This window comes from Notamacropus eugenii, chromosome 4 (assembly GCF_028372415.1).
Source record: "Notamacropus eugenii isolate mMacEug1 chromosome 4, mMacEug1.pri_v2, whole genome shotgun sequence".
Classification (NCBI taxonomy): domain Eukaryota; kingdom Metazoa; phylum Chordata; class Mammalia; order Diprotodontia; family Macropodidae; genus Notamacropus; species Notamacropus eugenii.
In genome coordinates this window covers 84,665,409-84,686,294 of record NC_092875.1, presented here as the reverse complement: position 1 = coordinate 84,686,294, position 20,886 = coordinate 84,665,409, and the positions used below count along the sequence as shown (strand labels likewise).

Sequence of the window (20,886 nt, the reverse complement as noted above, 5' to 3'; positions counted from 1 at the left end):
TGAACTGGATTTATGTGAAGGAGGGCTGTACAAAGTTACCAGTCTCACTTTTTCCTCAGGAGCCATCTAGATCCAGATATAGATCAGGATGACTAGAGATGGACCAGATACAGTGGGAGACCTCGGCCTTTTTAAGCTAACGTCTTTAACAGGTCTCAGTTATACCAGCTATACCAGCTAGCTGAAAGCAAAGGAGTGGCTTCAGTCACTTAGGGGACAGGTTGTGGATAGAAGAGGATCCATAGCAGAACCCTTGGGGACACCTAAGCTTAGGAACAGGAGCAGGGCTGTGCTAGAGCCAGCTCATCCTGATTCACAAGAGCTGATTGTTAAATTGTTAAATTTTCAGTGGGAGCATTAAACCTCAGAATTCAGCAAACACTACAAATCAGAGCTCGATTTATCGTTTTGTTCGTTGTCTAGACTTAAGAGAAGCGAAAATGTTTATAGTACATGTGTTTCTTATGAATTTGTAAAAAAAAAATTCCAGAGAGACAATTGTTAAGCATTTTAAAAAATCCAAGACATTCCTAGACGGGAGTATCAAGAGGAGTATCTGGCACAAGGGAGAGGGATGCACGTCCCGTCCAGACCGGGGAGGCATTGGGAATAGGAGTGAAGGTCGAGGGCAGCTTGGTCTAACCCGACTCTTTACACAGGGAGGGGCAGGGCTGTTGGATGGACTACCGAGATATCGAGTCCTCCTGGCAGCCTAGAGCGGCCCCAGAGTTCGGGAACGGAACTTCCGATGTCTTCGGGGCGGGCCCCAGGCCCCGCCCCCCAGAGCCGAGAGGTGGAGTCCTTGGGTGGCCGAACGGGCGTGGCCCGACGTCCGGGAGTCCGACCCGCCCATTTTACACATTGGGAATACTGAGTCCGGGCAAGGCTCGGGCTCTAGTCTCACGTCGGCCCGCGGGCCCCTGGCGGTGTGCGCGTCCGGTCCCCGAGCCCGACCTTTGGGCTCCGTGCGTCAGGAACGTCCCGGGCCCAGCGAGCGAAGCAGCGACCTCGGCATCGAGCGCGCGGGGCCATGGCGGCCTTCGGGGCCCGGGTGGAGCCGCCGCCGCCTCCGCAGCCGCCTCTGCAGCCGCAGCCGTGGGCGGCGTCGGGCCCGCGCTTCCGCTGGTACCGCTACCAGGAGGCGGCCGGGCCGAGGCAGGCGCTGCGGAGGCTCCGCGAGCTGTGCCGCCAGTGGCTGCGGCCCGAGCGCCACAGCAAGGAGCAGATCCTGGAGCTGCTGGTGCTCGAGCAGTTCCTGACCATCCTGCCGGCCGACGTGCAGGCCTGGGTGCGAGGCCGCAGCCCGCGCTCCGGGGACGAGGCGGCCGCCGGCGTGGAGCTGCTGCTGCGGCTGAGGCTGCAGCAGGAGCAGGGGGCCGAGCCGCAGGTCAGCGCGCCGACGGGCCGGGCCCGGGAGGGGATGGGAGGATGGACTGCAGGCGGCCCCCTTGCTGTCACGGCCCCGGCTCCGGCCCCCTCCGGTGCCCGCGGGAGCCTTGGCAGGCCCCCTTCAGTGATTACCAGAGCCAGCCCTCGCTTGTATTAGGTTATGTTACGATATTATACTCGTGTATCCTCACATTCTATCCTGATACATGTAATGTATATATCGTAATAGGACATAGCCTACGTTTTGTTTTACGTTATATCATTATATATTGCGTTTTGGGGGTAATAGAGCTCTGGACCTCTTCAAATCCAGCCTAAGACTGGTGTGTGACCCTGGGCAAGTCACTTAACCCCTCCCTGCTTCATTTTCTTCACCTTTAAAAAAAAAGGAAAAAGGGAATAGTAATAACACCTGCCTCTTAGAATTATTGTGAGGTTAAAAGGAGATAAAATATGTCCAGTGCCCTGTACACGTGCATTTTACAGGTGAGGAAGTTGAGGCAGGCAGAGGTGAAGGGACTTGCCAGCTGGTAAGTGTCTGAGCTCTGGTCTTCCTCACTACTGCTGGCCACCTAGCTGTTACCCTATGTAACTCTCAGTGTCAAAGGATAGAGAAGGAGCCTTGAGTCAGGTGTAGCCTCTGTCCTATACAGGCTGTATGTGGCTTTGGGAAAGTCAGTTAACCTTGGTGCCTCATGCGGCACTAAGAGAAACAAATTGCAGAAGTATCAGTCAGCATTGGTGGTGGTCCCCACTTTCAAGTAATCACGGGGCCTTTTAGGAATGCAATATTGTAAGTACTTTAGATAAGTATAAACCAAGTACTTTATGAGGTCTGTGGGAAAGCTCATTCCTGACTGGGGAGGATCCCGGAAGGCTTCTCTGAGAAACTTGAAGGTTGAGTTGGATTTGGAGGGGAGGGAGCATTCTAGGCAGGGTTGGCCTGCCTGAGAAAAAGTAGGGAGAGGAGAATCAATCATAAAGCATTTATTGAAGCCCTACCATGTGCCAGGAGTTGTGCTGGGAATACAGAAACAAAACTTATATAGTCCCTACCCAGGAGTTTGACTGAAAGGGACAAGAGATAGAAGGTTGATGGAGTCCTGATCATGTTTATAGGGATCAGGGAGTGAGCCAGGAGGTAAAAAGAGTTTGAAGACTAGAGGGGAGGGAAGGGGGCAATACTTTTCTATTTTCTGTGTAAGAATTGGAAGGAGACAAGGTGAGGGGTTGGCCTTGGCAAGAGAAGAACAGATATGTTTTGGAGACTCGAGAGTATTCTTTTTTGGCAGGAATGGAGGTTTCATAGAACGGTGGGTGATGATGGAAAGAGCCTGTCAAGGTTTCTGGTTTTTGAATGCTGGCTCTTTTACTAGGGTGACTTTGCATGAATCACTTCAACTAGGTGATCTCTTAAGTCTCCTAGCTTTAACGATCTATGACTGTGACTAACTCTGAGGCTAAGAAAGGTTGGTATAGGTCAGGGGTGGGGAACCTGGCCACATGTGTTCTTTGAAGTCCTTAAGTTTGACCTTTTGACTGAATCCAAATTTAACAGGACAAATCCTTTTATTAAGAGGATTTTATTATTTATGTATTCATTATTATTCAGTCAAAAGGCCTACCTTAAAGACCTAGAAGGCCTTAAGGCTGAAAGTTCTTCATTCCTGGTATAAGCCTGGTATAGAGGTCTTTAAATGCCAAAGGGTTTTGAAGGGCACCGTATGTGAGTCTCTGAGTGTGTGTTTGTTTCAGCAGTAGGTCCTCACCATATGGAGATACTTGTTTATCTTCATATGAGAACAGGTGCTTCCTCAATCAGAACAAATTCCCATAGAAATTGGAGCCCTGCATTTAGTTCAAGTGTATTCCCTTTCCTGGGACAGATCACTTTGTGCTGTAGACAGGCATATATAAGCCTTCAGTGTGAGCTGGGGTTTTCCTGGGTGGGGGTGGGTAAGCTGACTGCCCTTTTTCCCTTAGATGTAGTCTTCAAATTGCTGCCTTCAGGATGCACTGCTTATTACTCTTCTGTATTTCTCCAACTGAAGCAATCCCCAGAACTAGCTGTTTATCTCTTTTTTCCCCCCAAGCAAACTAGATCTCTATTTCTCCTGCAGCACATATTCCTATTTTCTTTTTATCATACTTAACACACTGTGCAATATAACTGGATGACAAACTTTGATTTTCCTATTTGGTTTTGGCTTTCTAGTTTGCTGTTCCAACTGTGTATAGCTCTTCCTGAGCTTTTTGGCTATAACTAGAAGCATGGTTTCACATTGTTAGAACTGCTTTTCATGGAATTGTTACAGAAGGACAGTTGTCCCATTCCCTTGAAGAAGGCTGCACTCCAAAAACTAAGGTTGTTGCCAAGGCAAATTTGTTTTTGAGCGTTCCATTCCAGTGTGCTGGTCAGTCTGTATTCAGGTCTTCTGTGAATGTTTTCTTTACATTAATTTTCACATTATCCCTTTGAAAATAGTGACATGTTTCCAGAACTGTCTCCCTCAAGAGATTCTAGACTCAGTTGTGGAATTTCCAAGAATTTGAGAAGGTCTGGACTTTAGGCTGTCTCATCTAACTCAAGAATCTTTTCTATGTCATCTCCAACAAGTGGTTTTGCAGCCTTCTTCCTTAAATTTCCCCCTTAGTCCTCTCCAGACTCAGCTTTCCACAGAATCTCATAGTAGGAAAGGATCTTGGAAGTCACTTAGTCCAGAAATCGCTTCTGCAACATCTCCAACAAGTATTTATCCTGCCCTACTAGAAGACCTACAGTGAGAGGAGCCAGCTACCTTCTAAAGTTTTTCTTCCTAATCTGATGATCTCTTTGATGCTTTCACATTTGCATATTTTGCACATGATGTACACAGCTTAAAAGTCTGTTGTGGATTTTGTCTGGAATTACTTTATTTAGTACTTCAGGACCTAGGATCTGCAAATTAATTGAATTCTTAAGCAAAAAAAATTCCAAAAAGCAATGCAGTTATCTTTTTGAGGAACTTGAGAATTGGAAAAACTTTTACCTTTGAAAATACCATGTACATTCTTTTGAGATAGTTATTTGACAACAGAGAAGATACTAGAAATTTTTGACACTGCCATCAAACATGACAGGACCAGAGGATTTAAGATGTTCCATCTAAACTCTGTGACCTGAGTTTGTTTGCTGCTGAAGTAGAAGTACAAATTACTAGGGGATTTGGAAAGGACCATCATTATATGGACCAAGAGTAATCCATCCAGAGCTTATACTGGACAGATGGTAGCAGTAATTCTTGAAAGCTTGCATTTCAGAGCTTTAGCTGTTATAATTACATAGTTTAGTTAGATGCTTTACACTTTTCCAGTTTCTTACCATAGGAATTGAAGCAGGTATTTGAAAATTTTAAAGGGCCCATTTCACCAGGATTCTCAGGGCCAAATGAAAATATTCAAGTCTAAAATTTTCTCCCCTTGAAGCTGTCATAATTATTCATACAAATCTATACTTAGATACATCAAAGTTAGTGTTTTCCCTTTAAATTCTCTGCTAGAGATACTCAGACACTTTAAAAATTTTTGGAGGTCATCGGTACACAGATGTCAAACAAGGTCCATAACACCAACAAGACAAGAAGATTTTTTAATGTCATCACAAGGTCTGCCAAATCCCAGGAACCAGAGTTCTTTGTAATCTGTGCCAAAAAAATGAGAAAAAGACTGGTGAAAACTGTATAGAGAAGAGATTGTAAAGCAATTCATTCAGTTCTGGACTGGGTTTTTCAAAGTAAATATAGCACTTGCCTATTATTATATAGGATGTGTTGAATGAGAGTGCACATGCAAGAACATCTTGGCCCAAGGACAGGGCTTGAAGCATATTTACATATATGCATGTTACCTTTGTATACATATATGTATCTTATGTGTGAATGTACACACAGACATTGGAGTAATTGCATAATTATATCCTGGACATCTTGGCTGTGATAACAGAAGAAATTTCAAATGCCAGTAGAATTGATGATAAGATAGGGGCAGCTAGGTGGCCCAGTGGATGGAGTGCTAGGCCTGGAGTCAAGAAAATTCCTCTAAGTTCAAATCTGGCCTCAGACACTTACTAGCTGGGTGACCCTGGGCATATCACTTAACCTTTCTTGCCTCAGTTTCCTCATCTGTAAAATGAGCTGGAGAAGGAAATGGCAATCAAGGTTTCTCTCATTTCATTGTCTGTAGTCCTACATATTTGAGTGCTGTTTATCTTCATGAGCCTTACTGGGCCTTCTTAGATGGCTCTTGTCTCACTAGTGTTTGTTGTCTTTGATGCTCTCCTGCTCTTTCCCTAGGGAGCATATCTGGAGGCAAAAGCTCTAGGTATACCTCTGGTTCCATGTTCCCAGGAAATTAGAAATTTCCCTAGAGCCCATGGTATGGTTCCTGTCACTATGCTAAGGGTAGACTTGCCCTTTCCTCACAAACCTGTTCTCACCTGCCATGTTCCTAATGGTCCCCCAGGTACCAGGCTTTGCTCAGCAACCAGAAGTGCTGTCAGAGGAGAAGGCGACAGAGATGACAATCTTGGGAGCAGTGCCAGAGTCATCTGCTTTGCCTCCCATAAGTGATTCTTCAAGAACAAAGTCTGAAGCTCTTCACCATGGAACCCTGGTCTCCCTCCAGGATTCCCAACAAGGTATTCTCTCCTTCCCATTAATGGGGCTTAAAGTCATCAAAAAATCTGATTTCATTCGTTCATTCATTCCATCTACCAAACACAGATCACAGCCTCTCTATATTCCATGAGTTGCTGTAGCTAAATAATTGTTTTTCAGCTTACCCAGTAATGAGTTTTGCTCCAGTTGGCTGTGTAAGTTCTCTGACAAAAGATAGACATTCCATCACTGGGCCCATGAATGAAGCTTTCCCAGCTTAACTTTGAAAATTGAATCACCTCTATGCCATAATAACAGTAGAACTTTGATGGAGGTTAGGTACAGTATGTCACAGTGATATTGCATATATTTATAAAGCCCTTCATTTCCAAAGAGCTTCCATAGATATTACTTAGCCTGAGCTAACCACAACCTGGTGAGACAGATGGTGCAGGTAATAATATCTCCATTTAATTGAGAATTAAACTAAGACTTAGAGACATAGAAGTGCCCAGCCCAAGGTCATATCAAACTGAAGTCTTTTTCTCTTGGTCCATTGATTTTTCCATTATACCATTCCATTTGAGAGGCAGTGCCAAGATATATGGTTTAAACTGTAAGTAGTCCAGAGGAGAAATAGAACTAGCCTCGTCCTTCTTCATGGCTATGCTCTCTGTATTCCTTCCCACCTATTCATTCATTTATATTCCCCAGCTCATCTTCCTCTTTTTTCGACAAACCTTGCCAGGTTCTAGGGATGAAAAGAATAAGATAAGGCACAAATCCTATTGACAAGGACCCTCCATAGACAAGTATACATGTACAATAACTGGGATACAAAGAAGAGAGGAATAAGTTAAAAGGAGTGGTATAAAACTGCGTTATTAGAAATAAAAGGAAATAGATCATTTTTGCCTATGGTGGGTCTTGCAGGTGGGAGAGAGGTGCAGTCGTGGAAGACTTCTTGGAGTAGATGACTTTTGAGTTGGATATTGAAGGATAGAATAGAATAACTTCAACAAAATGAGAGTTGGGGAATTTCTTTTCCAAGGTTAGATATTAGTGAGAGCAGAGTCAAGGAGATAAAAGAGAAAACAAGTTACACCTGAAATTAGCCTAGTTTATCTGGAATGCAAAATACTTGAAAGGGATTAGTGGAAGATAAGATTGGACTGGTTGAGTGTAATCACTTTGTGATGGGCTTAGAATGTCAGAGTTTGGAGTTTCTCCTTTGTGAGACTATTCAGAGTCCCTGGAGGTTTTTTAGTAGAGAAATGACTTGCTCTTAGTCTTGTATTTAAGATTACTGGGACATCTTTGTGGCGGTAGTGTTCAGAAGGTGTGCCTGGAAGTAGTGATACCCGTGTCTTTCTGATAAGAAGCAAAATCTTGAACTGTTAGGATTGGGGGGGAATGGAAGGAGCTAAATTAAGGTGGAAATGATAGGATTTGATGAGAAGTGATGAGGTCCTAAATTAGGGTGATTGCTATGAGTACAGGGAAGAGGATTTGTATGGAGGTAGCCTAACCCAGATTTTTAAAGTGAGATTTGGTAATAGTGGAGTAATAGTGGTACCATTAGAAGAAATAAAGGGGTTGGGGAGAGGGTCAGGCTTGGAGGCTAAATGATTTTGGTTTGGAGCATCTTAAATTTGAGATGGTGAGATGCTGGCAGAATATACTAACAGGTGTTCAGCATACAATTGGAAGTACAGTACTGGGGTTTTGAGGAGATGTTGCATGTGGTATCATCTGCCCAGAGGCAATAATTGAAACTCTGATAGTATATGAAAATCTGGAGAACCATCCATATTTAAGAAGTGAATAGAAGAGAAGCTATGAAAAGACAGAAGAAGTAGACAGTGGGAGAAGAATCACAGTAATGTGTCTTGAAAGCCAAAGGAGAAGAGAAATATCAGCAAGCAGGAGGTGGTCCACAATGTTATATGCCTTAGAGAGACTCAAGATGATGAGGATAGAAAAGAAGTCATTGCATTTATTAATAAGTTGACCTTGACAATCACCGTTTCAGAAGGGAAGTAGGGCAGAAATCAGACTGAAGAAGGCTAAGGATTAAGTGGATTGTGAAGAAGTAGACTCAGAAAGTTTGGCAGTAGAGATATAGAGGTTAGGATGATAATTTGAATAGTGACATGATCAATGGAAAGTTTTTTGTAGGATTGGGTAAACCAGAATATATTATGAGTTAATGACTAGGAAGCAGTAGAGAGATTGGATGAAAGATCAATGGGATGGTTAAGACCCTCCTTTAGGTCTTGTTTTAACCTGCCTTTGTAGCATGGTTTTACTTAATTCCCTTTCATCAGTCAGTAAACATGAATTACATGCCAGGCACTGGGCTAAGCACTGAGGATACAAACAGGGGCAAAAGATTGTCCCTGCCCTCGAGGAGTCTACAATCTAATAGGGGAGAACACATGCAAACAAATATATACAAAGCAAGCTATATACAAGATAAATAGGAAGTAATTAACAGAAGGAAGGCATTGGAATTAAGATTTAATTTTAAGTTTGAAAACATTTCCTGTAGAAGGTGGAATTTTAGTTGGGACTTAAAGGAAGTTAGGGAGATCAGTATTTTAAGTGGAGGAGGGAGAACATTCCAGGCATGGAAAACAGGCATAGAGAATGCTGGGAGCCAAGAGATGAAGTATTTTGTTCTTGGGGAGAGCCTAGAAGCCAGTGTCACTAAAGTAAAAAGTAAGGTGTAAGAAGATTGTAAAGGTAGGAGGGGACCAAGTTATGGAGGGCTTTGACTACCAAACAGAGTGTTTTATGTTTGCTTCTGGAGGCAATAGGAAGTTTGTTTATTAGGGTGATCAGACCTGTGCTTCTGGAAAATCACGTTAGTGACTGAATGGAGGAAGGATTGGAGTGATAGCAGTGGCAGAGGAGAGAAGGATATCTATTCCAGAGATGTTGCAATCAAAGATGGCAACAGATTGGATGTGAAGGTTGAGAGATAGTGAGGAATCTACAATAACTTTCATGTACTCTTTGTTCTAATACAACTGGTTTTTATTCTCCAACTATGTGTCTGAGAAGTCTGGCTTCCATCTCTACAGTATATTCTTTCCTCAACTAAGGCTGAACTCAGTTGCCATCTTCTCTTTGCAACTAAGACTGAACTCAGTTGCCATCTTCTCTTTGAAGCTTTTCCCAGTTCCTACAATGAAAAATGCTCTCTGCCTCCTTAAATTTTGCTTGACCATCTTGTTGGGGTCTCTCTTTTGCTCTCTTCAGACCTGCCTTGTTATCTCACCCCACTATGGAATCTGAGCTCCTTCAGCTCTCATTTGTTACCTTTTTCTCCCATTACCTTACACTTAGTAGGTGCTTAATAAATGTTTATTAAGACATCTATTAATTGAATTAATTAATGTTGAAAAATACATTTGTTGAAATTGAATAGAATTAAAGATCCAAGGGTTGGATTATCCTTATCAAGGAGGAGGGCTATTATGAGTGAGAAAGTATTTTGAGATGAAGAGAGTAGAATACAAGGAGAGCTCCTCTCAAAATGGCCTTAGTCTGCTCAAGACAGTAAAGGTCACCAATTGAATGTGAAAAAGGAAGAAGTGTAATTAGAGGCTTCTGGAGAAAGATTGAGGAGTGTGAAAGAATCATTCCCTACTTATCTTTGCTATTCCTATTAAGCTCTATCTCCTTGATTTTTCTGTTGCCCTAGCCACCACCCTTCTTCATCATCTCTCAAGTCACGTTTCTTTCTCACTGTTTCTCCATAATGAGACCAACTTTTTGTTGGGATTTTTTATTGCCCTGGGCTACAAGGAAAATAAATTCGTAGAAAGGATAAACTGAAGTTGAAGGGGAAAAAAGACCTTAGTTTCATTGAGATTGTACTGTTTCTGCCTTCAAGTTTTTTGTCTCAAATTAAGTATTGAGTGACATCTACATTTTTTCTTTATTTTAGATCATGAAACCAGAACTGCGAATGAGGAATTAATTCTAAAGCAGGAAGTTTCGGAAGAGGTGGAATCCCAGTGGATGGTTTCAGAAAGACCCGCAGAAGAAGTTTCGCAGGGACCTGTGTTTGGAGAAGCCTTTGAACAGGAGGTCAGGTTAGAGAGGCAGCCAGGAAAATCTGGGGAGGAAAGCCTGAACAGATCCCTTTCCTTGGAAAGGGGTTTCAGACCGGTGACAGCAATCCACCAGACAGCCTCCATAGGGGAGCAAAGCCAAGAATTTGATGAATTTGAGAGAACCTTCCGTTTGAGCTCAAATCATGTTACAGATCAGAGATTTCCTATCGTAGAGGATGCTCATTGTGATACCTGTGGTGAAATCTTTCAAGAAACCTCAGAGCTTATTGAACATGAGAAAACTCACATTGGAGAGAAACCTTATAAATGTGATGATTGTGGAAAGGCCTTTGGTCGAAGCTCACACCTTATTCAGCACCAGAGAATTCACACTGGAGAAAAACCCTATGAATGTAATGAATGTGGGAAAGCCTTCAATCAAAGTTCACACCTTGTTAGACATCAGAAGATTCACACAGGAGAGAAACCCTATGTATGTACTGAATGTTGGAAAGCCTTTAGTCGGAACTCAGTCCTTATCAGACACCAGAAAATTCACACTGGAGAGAAACCCTATGAATGTAGTGAGTGTGGGAAAAATTTCAGCCAGAGTTCTGGCCTTAGGAAGCATCAGAGAATTCATACTGGGGAGAAACCCTATGAATGTAGTGAATGTGGGAAAGGTTTCAGGCTGATCTCAACCCTCATTCAGCATCAGAGAATTCACACTGGAGAGAAACCCTTTGAATGTGAGGAATGTGGGAAAGCCTTTCTTCGGAGCGCTGGGCTTGTTGAACACCAGAGGAGTCATTCTAGGCAGTGAGCAACCACCCAGAGTAGCCCTTGTGGAAGCAGGCAGCAATGGATCAGACTCTTCATCTGGGATAACTCCAAAACACACATTAATCTCAGTGGCATCCTTTTTGCCCAACAAAGACCTATGTTAGTCTTTCTGTGTACCAGTGTCTTACCTTACAAGACCTAGTGCAAAGGAGAAGTTGGGGATCAAGGGTACCCTGGAAGGAGACTTCCTTACTCAATGGAGGGGGGATGTAAAAGCACCAGTCCTGAGTACAAAAAGGAAAGAAGGCTCACGTGTGCCTCTAGAAAAAAAGATACTATGGTAGCTGAGTCAAGAGATTTGAGAGACCAAATTCCTATGACATTCCAGCAGAGAAAACTTGTTTTTATGATGCTTGTAACTTTCCCCTCATTTGTTCTTTTCATTGACCTTCTGTCAAGCTCCCAATCCATCTTTCTGTAGTTAGAGCAGCAAAAACCTTTAGAAACCCCCTGGGTACCTACATATTCCTGCCTCAGGGACAGGGCGTGGGGAGATACTGGGAAATTTGAGTCTTGTGTTTTTGGAGGGGCCTAGATACAGTAGTGGTACCTAGGAAGGAAGCTGGAAGGAAAGAAGAAAGGGGTACTGGGAAGCCAATCTAAAATAAGAAGTGCCTCCGAGGTTTACCCCAGCAGAAGGCCCCAAACCTTGCTGGGGGGGGTATCCAGAAAAAAAATCAGAAGCGGTTTTGGGGGGCAGTGTACTATCCCTCCTCAATCCTGCTCTATCCTGTGCTTGTCACTTGAATGCTTCTTCAGGATTCAGGTTGCCCAGGTATGGCCCTGGCTTTCTCATGAATGATCTTGAATCTGTGGGAAGTCCTAGGGCCTCCTCATCTCTGTCCCCCTCTTCAGCTGTAGATATGGGAAGATCATCTATAAAGTCCTTTCCAGCTATAGTTCTTGATCCTATTATCTTCTGTCCGCCAGGCTGTCTCTTACTTTTCCAACCTCCAGAATGCTGTTTATAGGGATACACAGTAGACTGAATGTAGACTCTGTGTAAGACAATTTGTGTATGTAATATCAAGAATACTTGTAATATCAAGACTATCTGGGTTAAAATTTTGGCTCTATTGCTTACTATCTGTGTGATCTCATGCAATTCTCATATCTTCTTTGGATGCCAGTTTACTCATCTGTAAAACAAGGAGATTTGAATGTGAAAATGTATGTGTGTATGTCCTGAACGCTGTTATAAGCTGGTGGAAGACAGGCAAAGGATTTATTTTTCCAAACTGCAGAGGAAGATGTGAGAATGGGCCAGCATGCCCTGGTCAGAATTGGCCCACCCCTGAAAGAACTGAAGGGGTTGGGTGGGGAGGGGGGGAAGGAAGGGTCCCTGTGTGAGAAATTCTTATTAACAATGAGTATTTGGATCACAGTTGGGGAGGAGGGATGGAATGAGCAGCCAACTGCATCAGTCGCTTCACTCCCACTTCCTAATTCCATGCAAAGGTAACTGGATCTCACTAGAAAACTCAGACCACTCTTTATAAGGTTAATAATCTCCTTAATTGCTAAATGTGATGGCCTTTTCTCATTCCTCATTCTTTTCCTCTTTGCAGCACAACTATCCCCTCCTTCTGCATATGTTCTTGACTCAGTTCTCTCAAGGTTCTTGTCTCTCATTTCCTAGTCTCCTTTGCCTAATCATCATCCATCTGCTGCCACAAGTGTGGATGTCCCTTAAAAGCCTTGCCTTAGTCCTTTAGTCAGTCCACAGGCATTTGTTAAGCACCTGCTTTGTGCCAGGTACTCTGTTAAGTGTTAGGGACACAAAGAAAAATAAAACGTTCCCTGCTCTTGAGAATCATCCTATTCAGTTGGGCTAGTCTAAAAACATATATAGACCTTTATGAAATAGATATAAATGATTTGAGGGAAGGTGCTAGCTTGAAAGAAACTAGGGATTCTGAAAGGCAGGGATGAGCAGAACTATATTTCAAGCTTGGAGGATAGCCAGAGCAAAGGCAGCGCTGTAGGAGTATAGGAAACAGCAAGAAGGTTGCTTTGGTTCACTTGTCTCTCCTGTCTTTGTGACCACACAAAAAAGTTCAAGTGTCATTGCCTCTCAAATGTATACATCCAGTCGTAATCACTGTCCTGAACTCCAGTCCTACATTCAATCTGATTCAGCAAGCATTTGTTGAGGGCCTACTGGGCCAGTCATCAAAAGGTACTGAAGATGTAAGGACAAACAAGATGGTCTCTGCCCTGAAGGAGCTTATAGTCTACTTGGGGGAAGCAACACATATTCAGATAAGCATCCGTAGAATAAATACAAAGTGATTTTGGAAAGGGAGGAAGAACATTGACAACTCTGGAGATCAAGAAAGGCTTGCTGCAGGAGGTAGCCCTTGTGAGGCAGAAATGAGGGACAGTGGATTCTAGGCAAGGGGGGACAGCCTCTCTACAAAGAGATGGAGATGGGAGTATCATGCTGAGGATTAGTATGATAATTCGGACTCAAACACTGAGTGTGAGGAGGAATAATGTGAAATTGGTCCATAAAGATAGGTTGGGGCTGGGTTATAAAGGGCATTAAATGCCAAGCAGAAGTATTTTATTCTAGAGGCAATGGGGAAACACTGAAACTTACAAGCTGCCTGTTAGGTTTTGCCACCTAGATGTCTGTAGTCACCCTAAACTCAAATTGACAGCAGAATTCACTTTTCCTCAGAGACCTATGCACCTTAATCACTCAGATGGATGACCTCTTCACTCCCCAGTTAATCAAATCTGTTTCTCCTCTGGAATGCCCCTCACAGTAATCCCCTTTACTTCACTCCCCTCAAATTGCCATCACCCTAGTTCATGACTTTTTATCATCCTATAACTTGGACTGTTCTAATAGCCTCCTTAATTGTTTTTCCTGTTTCCAATATGTCATGTATACAGATACCAAAATTGTTACTAAAGTGAGTCTGACCATGTCCCCTATTTGGACATTTTAAGTAATTCTCTATCACTTTCAGGAAAAATGGATTTCTCAGCCTGATCTTTAAAGACCCTCCATAATTTCTACATATAGATAGTTAATAAATAGTCATTAATGGATAGCTATGTCATATTACTCTTCTTCACACCCTAGTTTCAGCTAAACTGGTATACCAGCTATTTCTTAAATTTGTCATGCAATCTCCTATCTCTGTCCATTTGTATAGATTTCTAGACCCTACCTAGGATTTATTTAAGGCTCAGTTCAGATTCCAACTTCTCCAATCCTGTCAGTGATTAGTGGTATCCCCTCAAATTGCCTTGTTTTGACTTACCTAAATACTTAATGTTGAGGGCAGCATTGTCTGTATTGTCAGTGCTGTGTATATAACTGCTTTTAAAATGTTTGTTCCACTGCCCACAATCTCAGAATTGATAGGGATCTCAGGCACAAAAATTCTCTTTACACTTTGCATATATCTACAGGAACCTTCATTGAATCCTCTTGCAACCCACTAGGGAGGGGGATGATACGACTATGGAGCTCAGTTCAGTAGGTGATAGATACATTGATAACTAATTCATGACCTTATATGAGACCATTAGAGAAAGCAAGCAAAATTGAATCTAGGTGAGTTTTCTAGCCTTGTTTCTTGATTCCTCTCCCCCAACTCCTTTTTCAAGTAAGAAGACCTATTTCAAACTAGTCTAGGCCGTGATCTTGATTTACTTGTCTGAGGTTAAGTCCCTTCACCTTTTCTGGGCTTCAATATCTTCCTCTGTGAAATGAGGTGTTAGATTGGATCCCTTTAATTTTTGCTCTCTATCCAGGCCCATTTCTTCTAGGAGCTTATTCTCTCACTTGTACTCTTTCTCTTCAATCTCCTGATTCACTTTCTCTTTGCCACTGCCTAATATCATGCCTGAGTTTTCCCCATCCTTAAAAACCCTTCATTTGCTATGTGGAGATATTCAACTTAAGAGAGCATATAGCCCAGGCTTTTCCTGAAAAATCTGTCTAATATGATTGCATTCATCAGAGGGATGTTTGATTTCTGTAAGAAATCTTTTCTCCATTTTTTGCCTAGACAGAAGCTTTCTGTGCACATGCCAATGCCTTATGGGAATGTTAAATTGTTATAATGCCAAATAACAATGTTGGGGTTTTGTTCTTTGCTGAGGGTAAATTTTATACAATTAACCTATATAACTCATTAGAGACATTGTTATTGACAATGAAGATGTGGGCATATTCATGTCTTCATTGGATGAGATAACTTACTGTTACAAACATTTAACATAATTTTACTTTGGAAATATTTGAATTTTTTGACTGATATTGTAGGAAGGGGAATTGATATTTGTGGGGTGAGAAGTGATTTAAATAATATCAGTTCAGTAACTTTATTGCATTAAAATAATGTTGACAAAAGAAAAAAGAAATCACTTCTTACTATCCCCTCATGTTCTTAGTCTATATTCTCCCTTATATAACCACACTCCTCTGAAGGGGATATCTGTACTTGGTGTCTTCATTTTCTCGCCTTCTATCCACGTGTCAACCCCTTGCTTTCTGGCTTCCTATCCCACCACCTAACTAAAATTGCCATCTCCAAGGTTACTAACAGTGTCCTTACACTAAGCCCACTGACTTTTTCTCAGTTCTCTTTCTATTTGGCCCCCCTGCAGCATTTGACACTTTGGAGTACTCTTCCCTGGACACCATCTTTCCTTGATTCCTGTGATGTTATTCTCTTTTGGTTCTCCTACCTTCCTGATCACGCTTTTATTTGTTTTGCTGGGTCATCATCCTCTCACCCACTAAATGTCAGTAACCCCTAAAGCTTTGTCCTCAGTGCACCCTTGTCTTTACACGTGTTTGGTGACATCAGCTTCCATGGTTTTAGCAAATGGCTTTGTGTAGACACCAAAATTATTCAGCCTTAATCTGTCTTAAATTATCTTTACTTGCTATATATCTCCTTCCAATGTCCTGTAGCCATTTCAAACTCAGCCATGTCCAAAACAGAACTTGTATTTTTCCCCCAAACACTTCCAAATTTCACAACTATAGGATCCTCCATTTCTCTTCCTTCTCTCATCTCAGACTCAACCAGTTGTTAAAACTTAATCAGTTTTGCCTCTTTTTCAGTCCAATCCCTCTCTTCACTTAGACAGCCTCTACCCTATTTCAGACCCTCCTTACTCCTCTACTAGATTATTAAAATAGCTTCCCAGTTGGAATCTCCAATTTCTCTCATTCCACTCCATCCTCACAGCTGTCCAGTTGATAATACTAGGACACAAATGCAGCCTTCTCACTCCCCTGCTTAAGAAATTCTAAGGGGCCCCCATTACTGCCAAGAAAGGATATAAACATCTGACCCTGACATCCAGTGTTGTTTCATGTTGTTCTTTTCATGTATTTTATTCAGGGTAAGCCGACCTACTACCTGTTCCCTGTAAACACCATTCCATCTCCCACCTCTGACCGTTGCTTTAAGTATTTTCTACATAAGATGGGTGGCATGCATGTCCTTAGAATCACCCAATTCCCTTTAGAGCACAGCTCAGGTGCCATTTTTTGCATAAGACTTCTCATCCTGCCAGTTTTTCTCTTGAAATTATTTTTTTGGTAATATACAATGATTAATGTTTGTTAGTAGAGCTGAATCTCCTAGATGCTTTCCAGCTTGAGCCAGTAGGACTCTGGTCCTCTCTGGTCAGACCTGACATACCCAGGCATTCCTCTATTCTGTACTTGAACTATGCCATTCACAGCATCCTTTCCTCCAAACCACCTCCCCCTCCTAATTTAATTTCCCTTTTCAGATAACATCACTCTTGGATCCTCTAGCTCTACCAAATCTCCCAGGCACTCAATACATTCTCACATTAAACTTGTTCAGCAGCAGGCTAGTTTTCTGTGCAAATAGTCCTTCACCACACCCAGTCTAGTTTTCTAGCTCCAAAATGGCCAACCACATCTTCGAGTCTCCTTCCTGATCCCCTTAAATAAGACTGCAGAAATGGAGGCAGCTATATTCCCCACAGCCTTGGTAACACAGCTGTTCTTTTTTCTGCACAATTCTCTTTCTGACTTAGCCAAAAGAACTGTCACCAGACTGCAGTGTTGTATAGGGAAGGGTGTGGAAAACCTCCTGAAGCATTTACTGGCCTAGGACTGTTTAGCTTCTCCCTTTTGTTGCTCATACTGACAGAATGGGAGCCCCTGGAGAGCAGGGAAAGTTGTTTTTTTTTTTTTATTTTGTCTTTATATTCCCAGCCAGTCAGCTAACATGTATTAATCATCTGCTGTGTACCTAGCACATAAGAAGTGCTTAATAATATACTTGTTGATTGATATTGTTTTTCTGAGAACTTAAGTATTGCTAAATAGAAGCCAATCTTTTCTGTAGCCTACAAGACTGCACTTTGTGAGGTTTATTCTCCAAAGTGATTTGAAGTCAAAAGATTTGTCCATGGTCCTTTAAGCCTGAATATAAAGCCTTCTCTGCCCTCCCCCCTTACTCCTTTTGAGGGGGAAAGGATGGCATTCTTTCCATGCTCATTACAGTATGCTGAGCACTCAAAGCTTCTCTCCACTGATAGTGCTGGACTGCAGCTGCCAGTGGATTTTTGCCTCTGAGTCCAGGCTGATGAAGGGTAATTGCTTAGCCCTCCCATCAAGGAAGGCCTGCTTGCTCCCAGAAGCTGAGTGTCTGGGCTCCCAGGTGGAAAACATGAGCTCCAAGTTGGGCCCAATATAGCACATTCTGTGTTCCTTGGATACTGATCAAGTCAGTAGTGGTTATCATCCACCACTACTGTCTGTAGTAGTTACGTCCAGTAATGCATCTACACAAACTCTTTTTTCCTATATGGGCCTTCAGGATGTACTGAAAGTATACACCATGACTTGCCCATACTGCCAACACTAAGATGATTCCCAGTTTCAGGTGGCTTCCAATTATATGGGCTCAAGATTTCAGTTGCTGGTCCTTGGATCCATTAGTTTCTCCTCTGCCCAAGTCTTTTGGGTCACATTCTTGCCTTGTTCTCTAATGTTGTAACCTTGTCCAGTGAAATGTCCATCGGACCGTCTAGTTATCAGGGACAGAGTGATTTTGAAGTATATCACCCAGTCCCTGCTTCCCAGTGTACATCAAGACTCCCCTTTCCCCAACTGCAGACTGTCCTCAAATGCTTAAACTTGTTCTGAGTGCAGCCTCACCCTTGTTTGATGCTGGGTGGTGACAGTACTGGCTGTCCACTAAAAAAATGCAACAGTGTCAAAGATTTTCAGTTGCAAAAATGTTGGGCCTTTAGATGATTAATGATACTGTTTCTGAAATAACAGCATCTCCTATTTTCTCTGGAAAATACGTGGGGATATGATCCCTGGCTTCTGCAGCATGTGTACTAAAACATTCTAGTGACCTGGGTTGGGTCATCTTGTTACTCCAAGAGTTTAGTGCTAAGTGTTTGGCATTGCCCTGCCCCCACCCCAGTGTTCTGCATCACCAGCCTCACTTCCTCCAGGGCAGTAGGCAGAAGCTTTCTCCCTTGTAATGTGGATCTACTCATTCCTGGTCATGCTCTTGCCCGATGCTCTAAATTCTCTTGTGAGCCTGGCTTTTCCCCAAACAGCCGTGAAGTGATTTTGATAAGTGGTTATAAGATCACAGCTCATTATTAGCCTCTAATAATTTTCTTAACGCCCTTAAATCAACTCAGGAAATCAGGGGCAGCTTTGTAACCCTGTAGCCTTCTTTCCTCTGATGGGGAAAAAAGTCACAAAGCCAGGCAAAGGGTGAAGAGAGGCAGTGGGAGTCACCAGAAACCTTTGTTGGTTCACTGATAATAGGAGACAACAACCTAAAGCGGGGAGGGGAACCTGCTGCCTTGAGGTCACATGTAGCCTAAAGTTTAGATTCAGTCAAAGGACTGTACTTGAGGACCTAAAGGCCACAGGTTCCTCAGCCCTGGCCTAAATGCACTCCCCACAACATATAATTCTTTTTTATCAGTCAACCCCATACTTAATGTGTTTCAAAATCTGAATTCTGCTAATGCTCTTTTTCCCCTTTGCTTCCTAAACAGTTTATTTCCTGAAAATTCTCCAAGGGTTTGGGTGTTGCCTCATTACCACTGTTACTGGCTCCTAGAGCTATTTGCTAGAGTTGCCACTGGGGTAAGGATGGTCACGTGACTGGAGTTGCAGCATTCAGACCAGGAATTGACAAGCAGCTGTTGCCTACACCTGCTGTTAGGTCTCATCTATAAAATTTAGGGGTGGAATCATTCTTAGATTCAAAATGTCACCAAGATCAAATCACCACGCAATTTTTTTTTTTTTTGCGTGTCAACTAGTTGTTAGAAGAATCATCATGATGGAAAAATTGGAACTTAAGTTACTGAAACCACAGGAGATAGAATCATGTACATTGCTAAAATAGGGACAAGATGAACAGTGCTTTATCAGAAATGCTTTCCAAGTATTGCAGGTTTTTATTTTTTGTAAATAACAGTCATTGTCTTATGAAAACAAAAACAAAACTCAATTTTCTGTGTTATATCAAATAGGGCATCATAGTGAAGTGGAAAGAACACCTCATTTGTAATTAGAGGATGGATTCAATTCTCAACTGTGTTAATTACTACTTTAGGTGACATTGAGCAAATCATGTATCCTTTCTAAACTTTTTGTCATCTTCTGTTAGACCTCAGGAGGTTGGATTTGACCGTTTGATAACTTTTTGACATAAGGTTGGTTCCCTTTGCACTCAATAGTTATTGAGGACTCCTACAGCACTTCTGTTTATGTGGGTTATATCTATTGATATTACTATTTTTATTCAGTCAATAAACATTAATTGCCTCCTGTGTGGTAGGCACTGTGTTAAGCATTGGAGGTTTTGACCTTGTGGACCAACTAAATGAGTTTTGGGGACCCCCTGGGTATCCTTGGGCCACACTTAGAAAGCTGCTGGATTAGATAATTTCTAAGATCCTTTTCAGCTCTAAATCCTATGATAGATGACCTGGGGAAAATGAGTTAACATCTGACAAATTGTATTTGGCTAATGAAAAGGGGAGAGGGAAGATAATCCTCTCAGGAAAAAAACAAAAACTGGTAGTGATGTAGAATGGTGAAAGGCACAGATGAAACTCTCCCAGATAAAAAATGCTTTCTTGTTCGTTGATACTTATCAGGTCTATAATTTCATCAATGTGGGAAGTCCAGTAATATAGATTGAGTCTATACCTTCTCATGCTATGCTTCTCTGGTCTGTACCTTCCTATAAATCTACCATAAACACTCTACGTTGTCCCTCCAGTTTTCTGGAAGCCTTCCTCTAGATCTCTTGACCATGTATAGGTGCCAGTGAAACATAGATATGGATATTCTGTCTTCTCTTGCTCTTCATGTCACTAACCTTACTTCTTTTTAATGTTGCTTTTGTTTTCAAAGCATTCATTTTGATTTCAACTCCATTCCCTCTCCAGACCATTCCCATTAATCCTGCTAATTAAAAAATTCAAGGAAAGCCAATTCACTTATACTGCATACCATATCTATAACCCCCGCCTCTATCAAAAGGAGGAAGGGATGTTTCCTATATCAATTGTGCAGGACCATATTGTTTTAATGATGTCTTTTACACCAACAATGGCATGCATTTCTTCTTATTATTTCTTATACTATTCATGTTCACCATATGTTTCTCCATTGCCTTTTGGGTGACCTGCAACTTTTAGTTTTTTGGAGACTGATATTCCTGTTTCACAGCAATCTAGGGTCACTAGAAGAATATTGGTGTTAAAAAGATGGACCTTTGTTTCAAGAAGTTTGTGGTTGTTAAACACCATTGCTCAGTTTACCAAATGCAGTTTAGTCTGCTCTCTTCCCCCCGGTTAAGTTCTTGGTTCAGTTCATTGTCCATGAGCACTTTCTATCCAAGATATATGTACTAATGGAACATCTCTATACATTAGCTATCTAGCTGCATATC

The 20,886-nt window shown here is 42.2% G+C and overlaps 1 protein-coding gene across 1 annotated transcript in view; it reads left to right on the top strand.

Moving 5' to 3' along the window:
- Nucleotides 1–933: 933 nt before the first annotated feature.
- The window catches only part of LOC140500228 (uncharacterized), a 39,641-nt gene continuing 19,688 nt past the window's right edge, over nt 934–20,886 (top strand). Inside the window, exons 1-4 of the mRNA XM_072602555.1 lie at nt 934–1,387; nt 5,890–6,064; nt 9,979–10,893; nt 19,457–19,470. Of these exons, the coding sequence (XP_072458656.1) occupies nt 1,031–1,387; nt 5,890–6,064; nt 9,979–10,893; nt 19,457–19,470 (1,461 nt within the window). The 5' untranslated portion in view covers nt 934–1,030. The remainder of the gene's footprint in view (nt 1,388–5,889; nt 6,065–9,978; nt 10,894–19,456; nt 19,471–20,886) is intronic.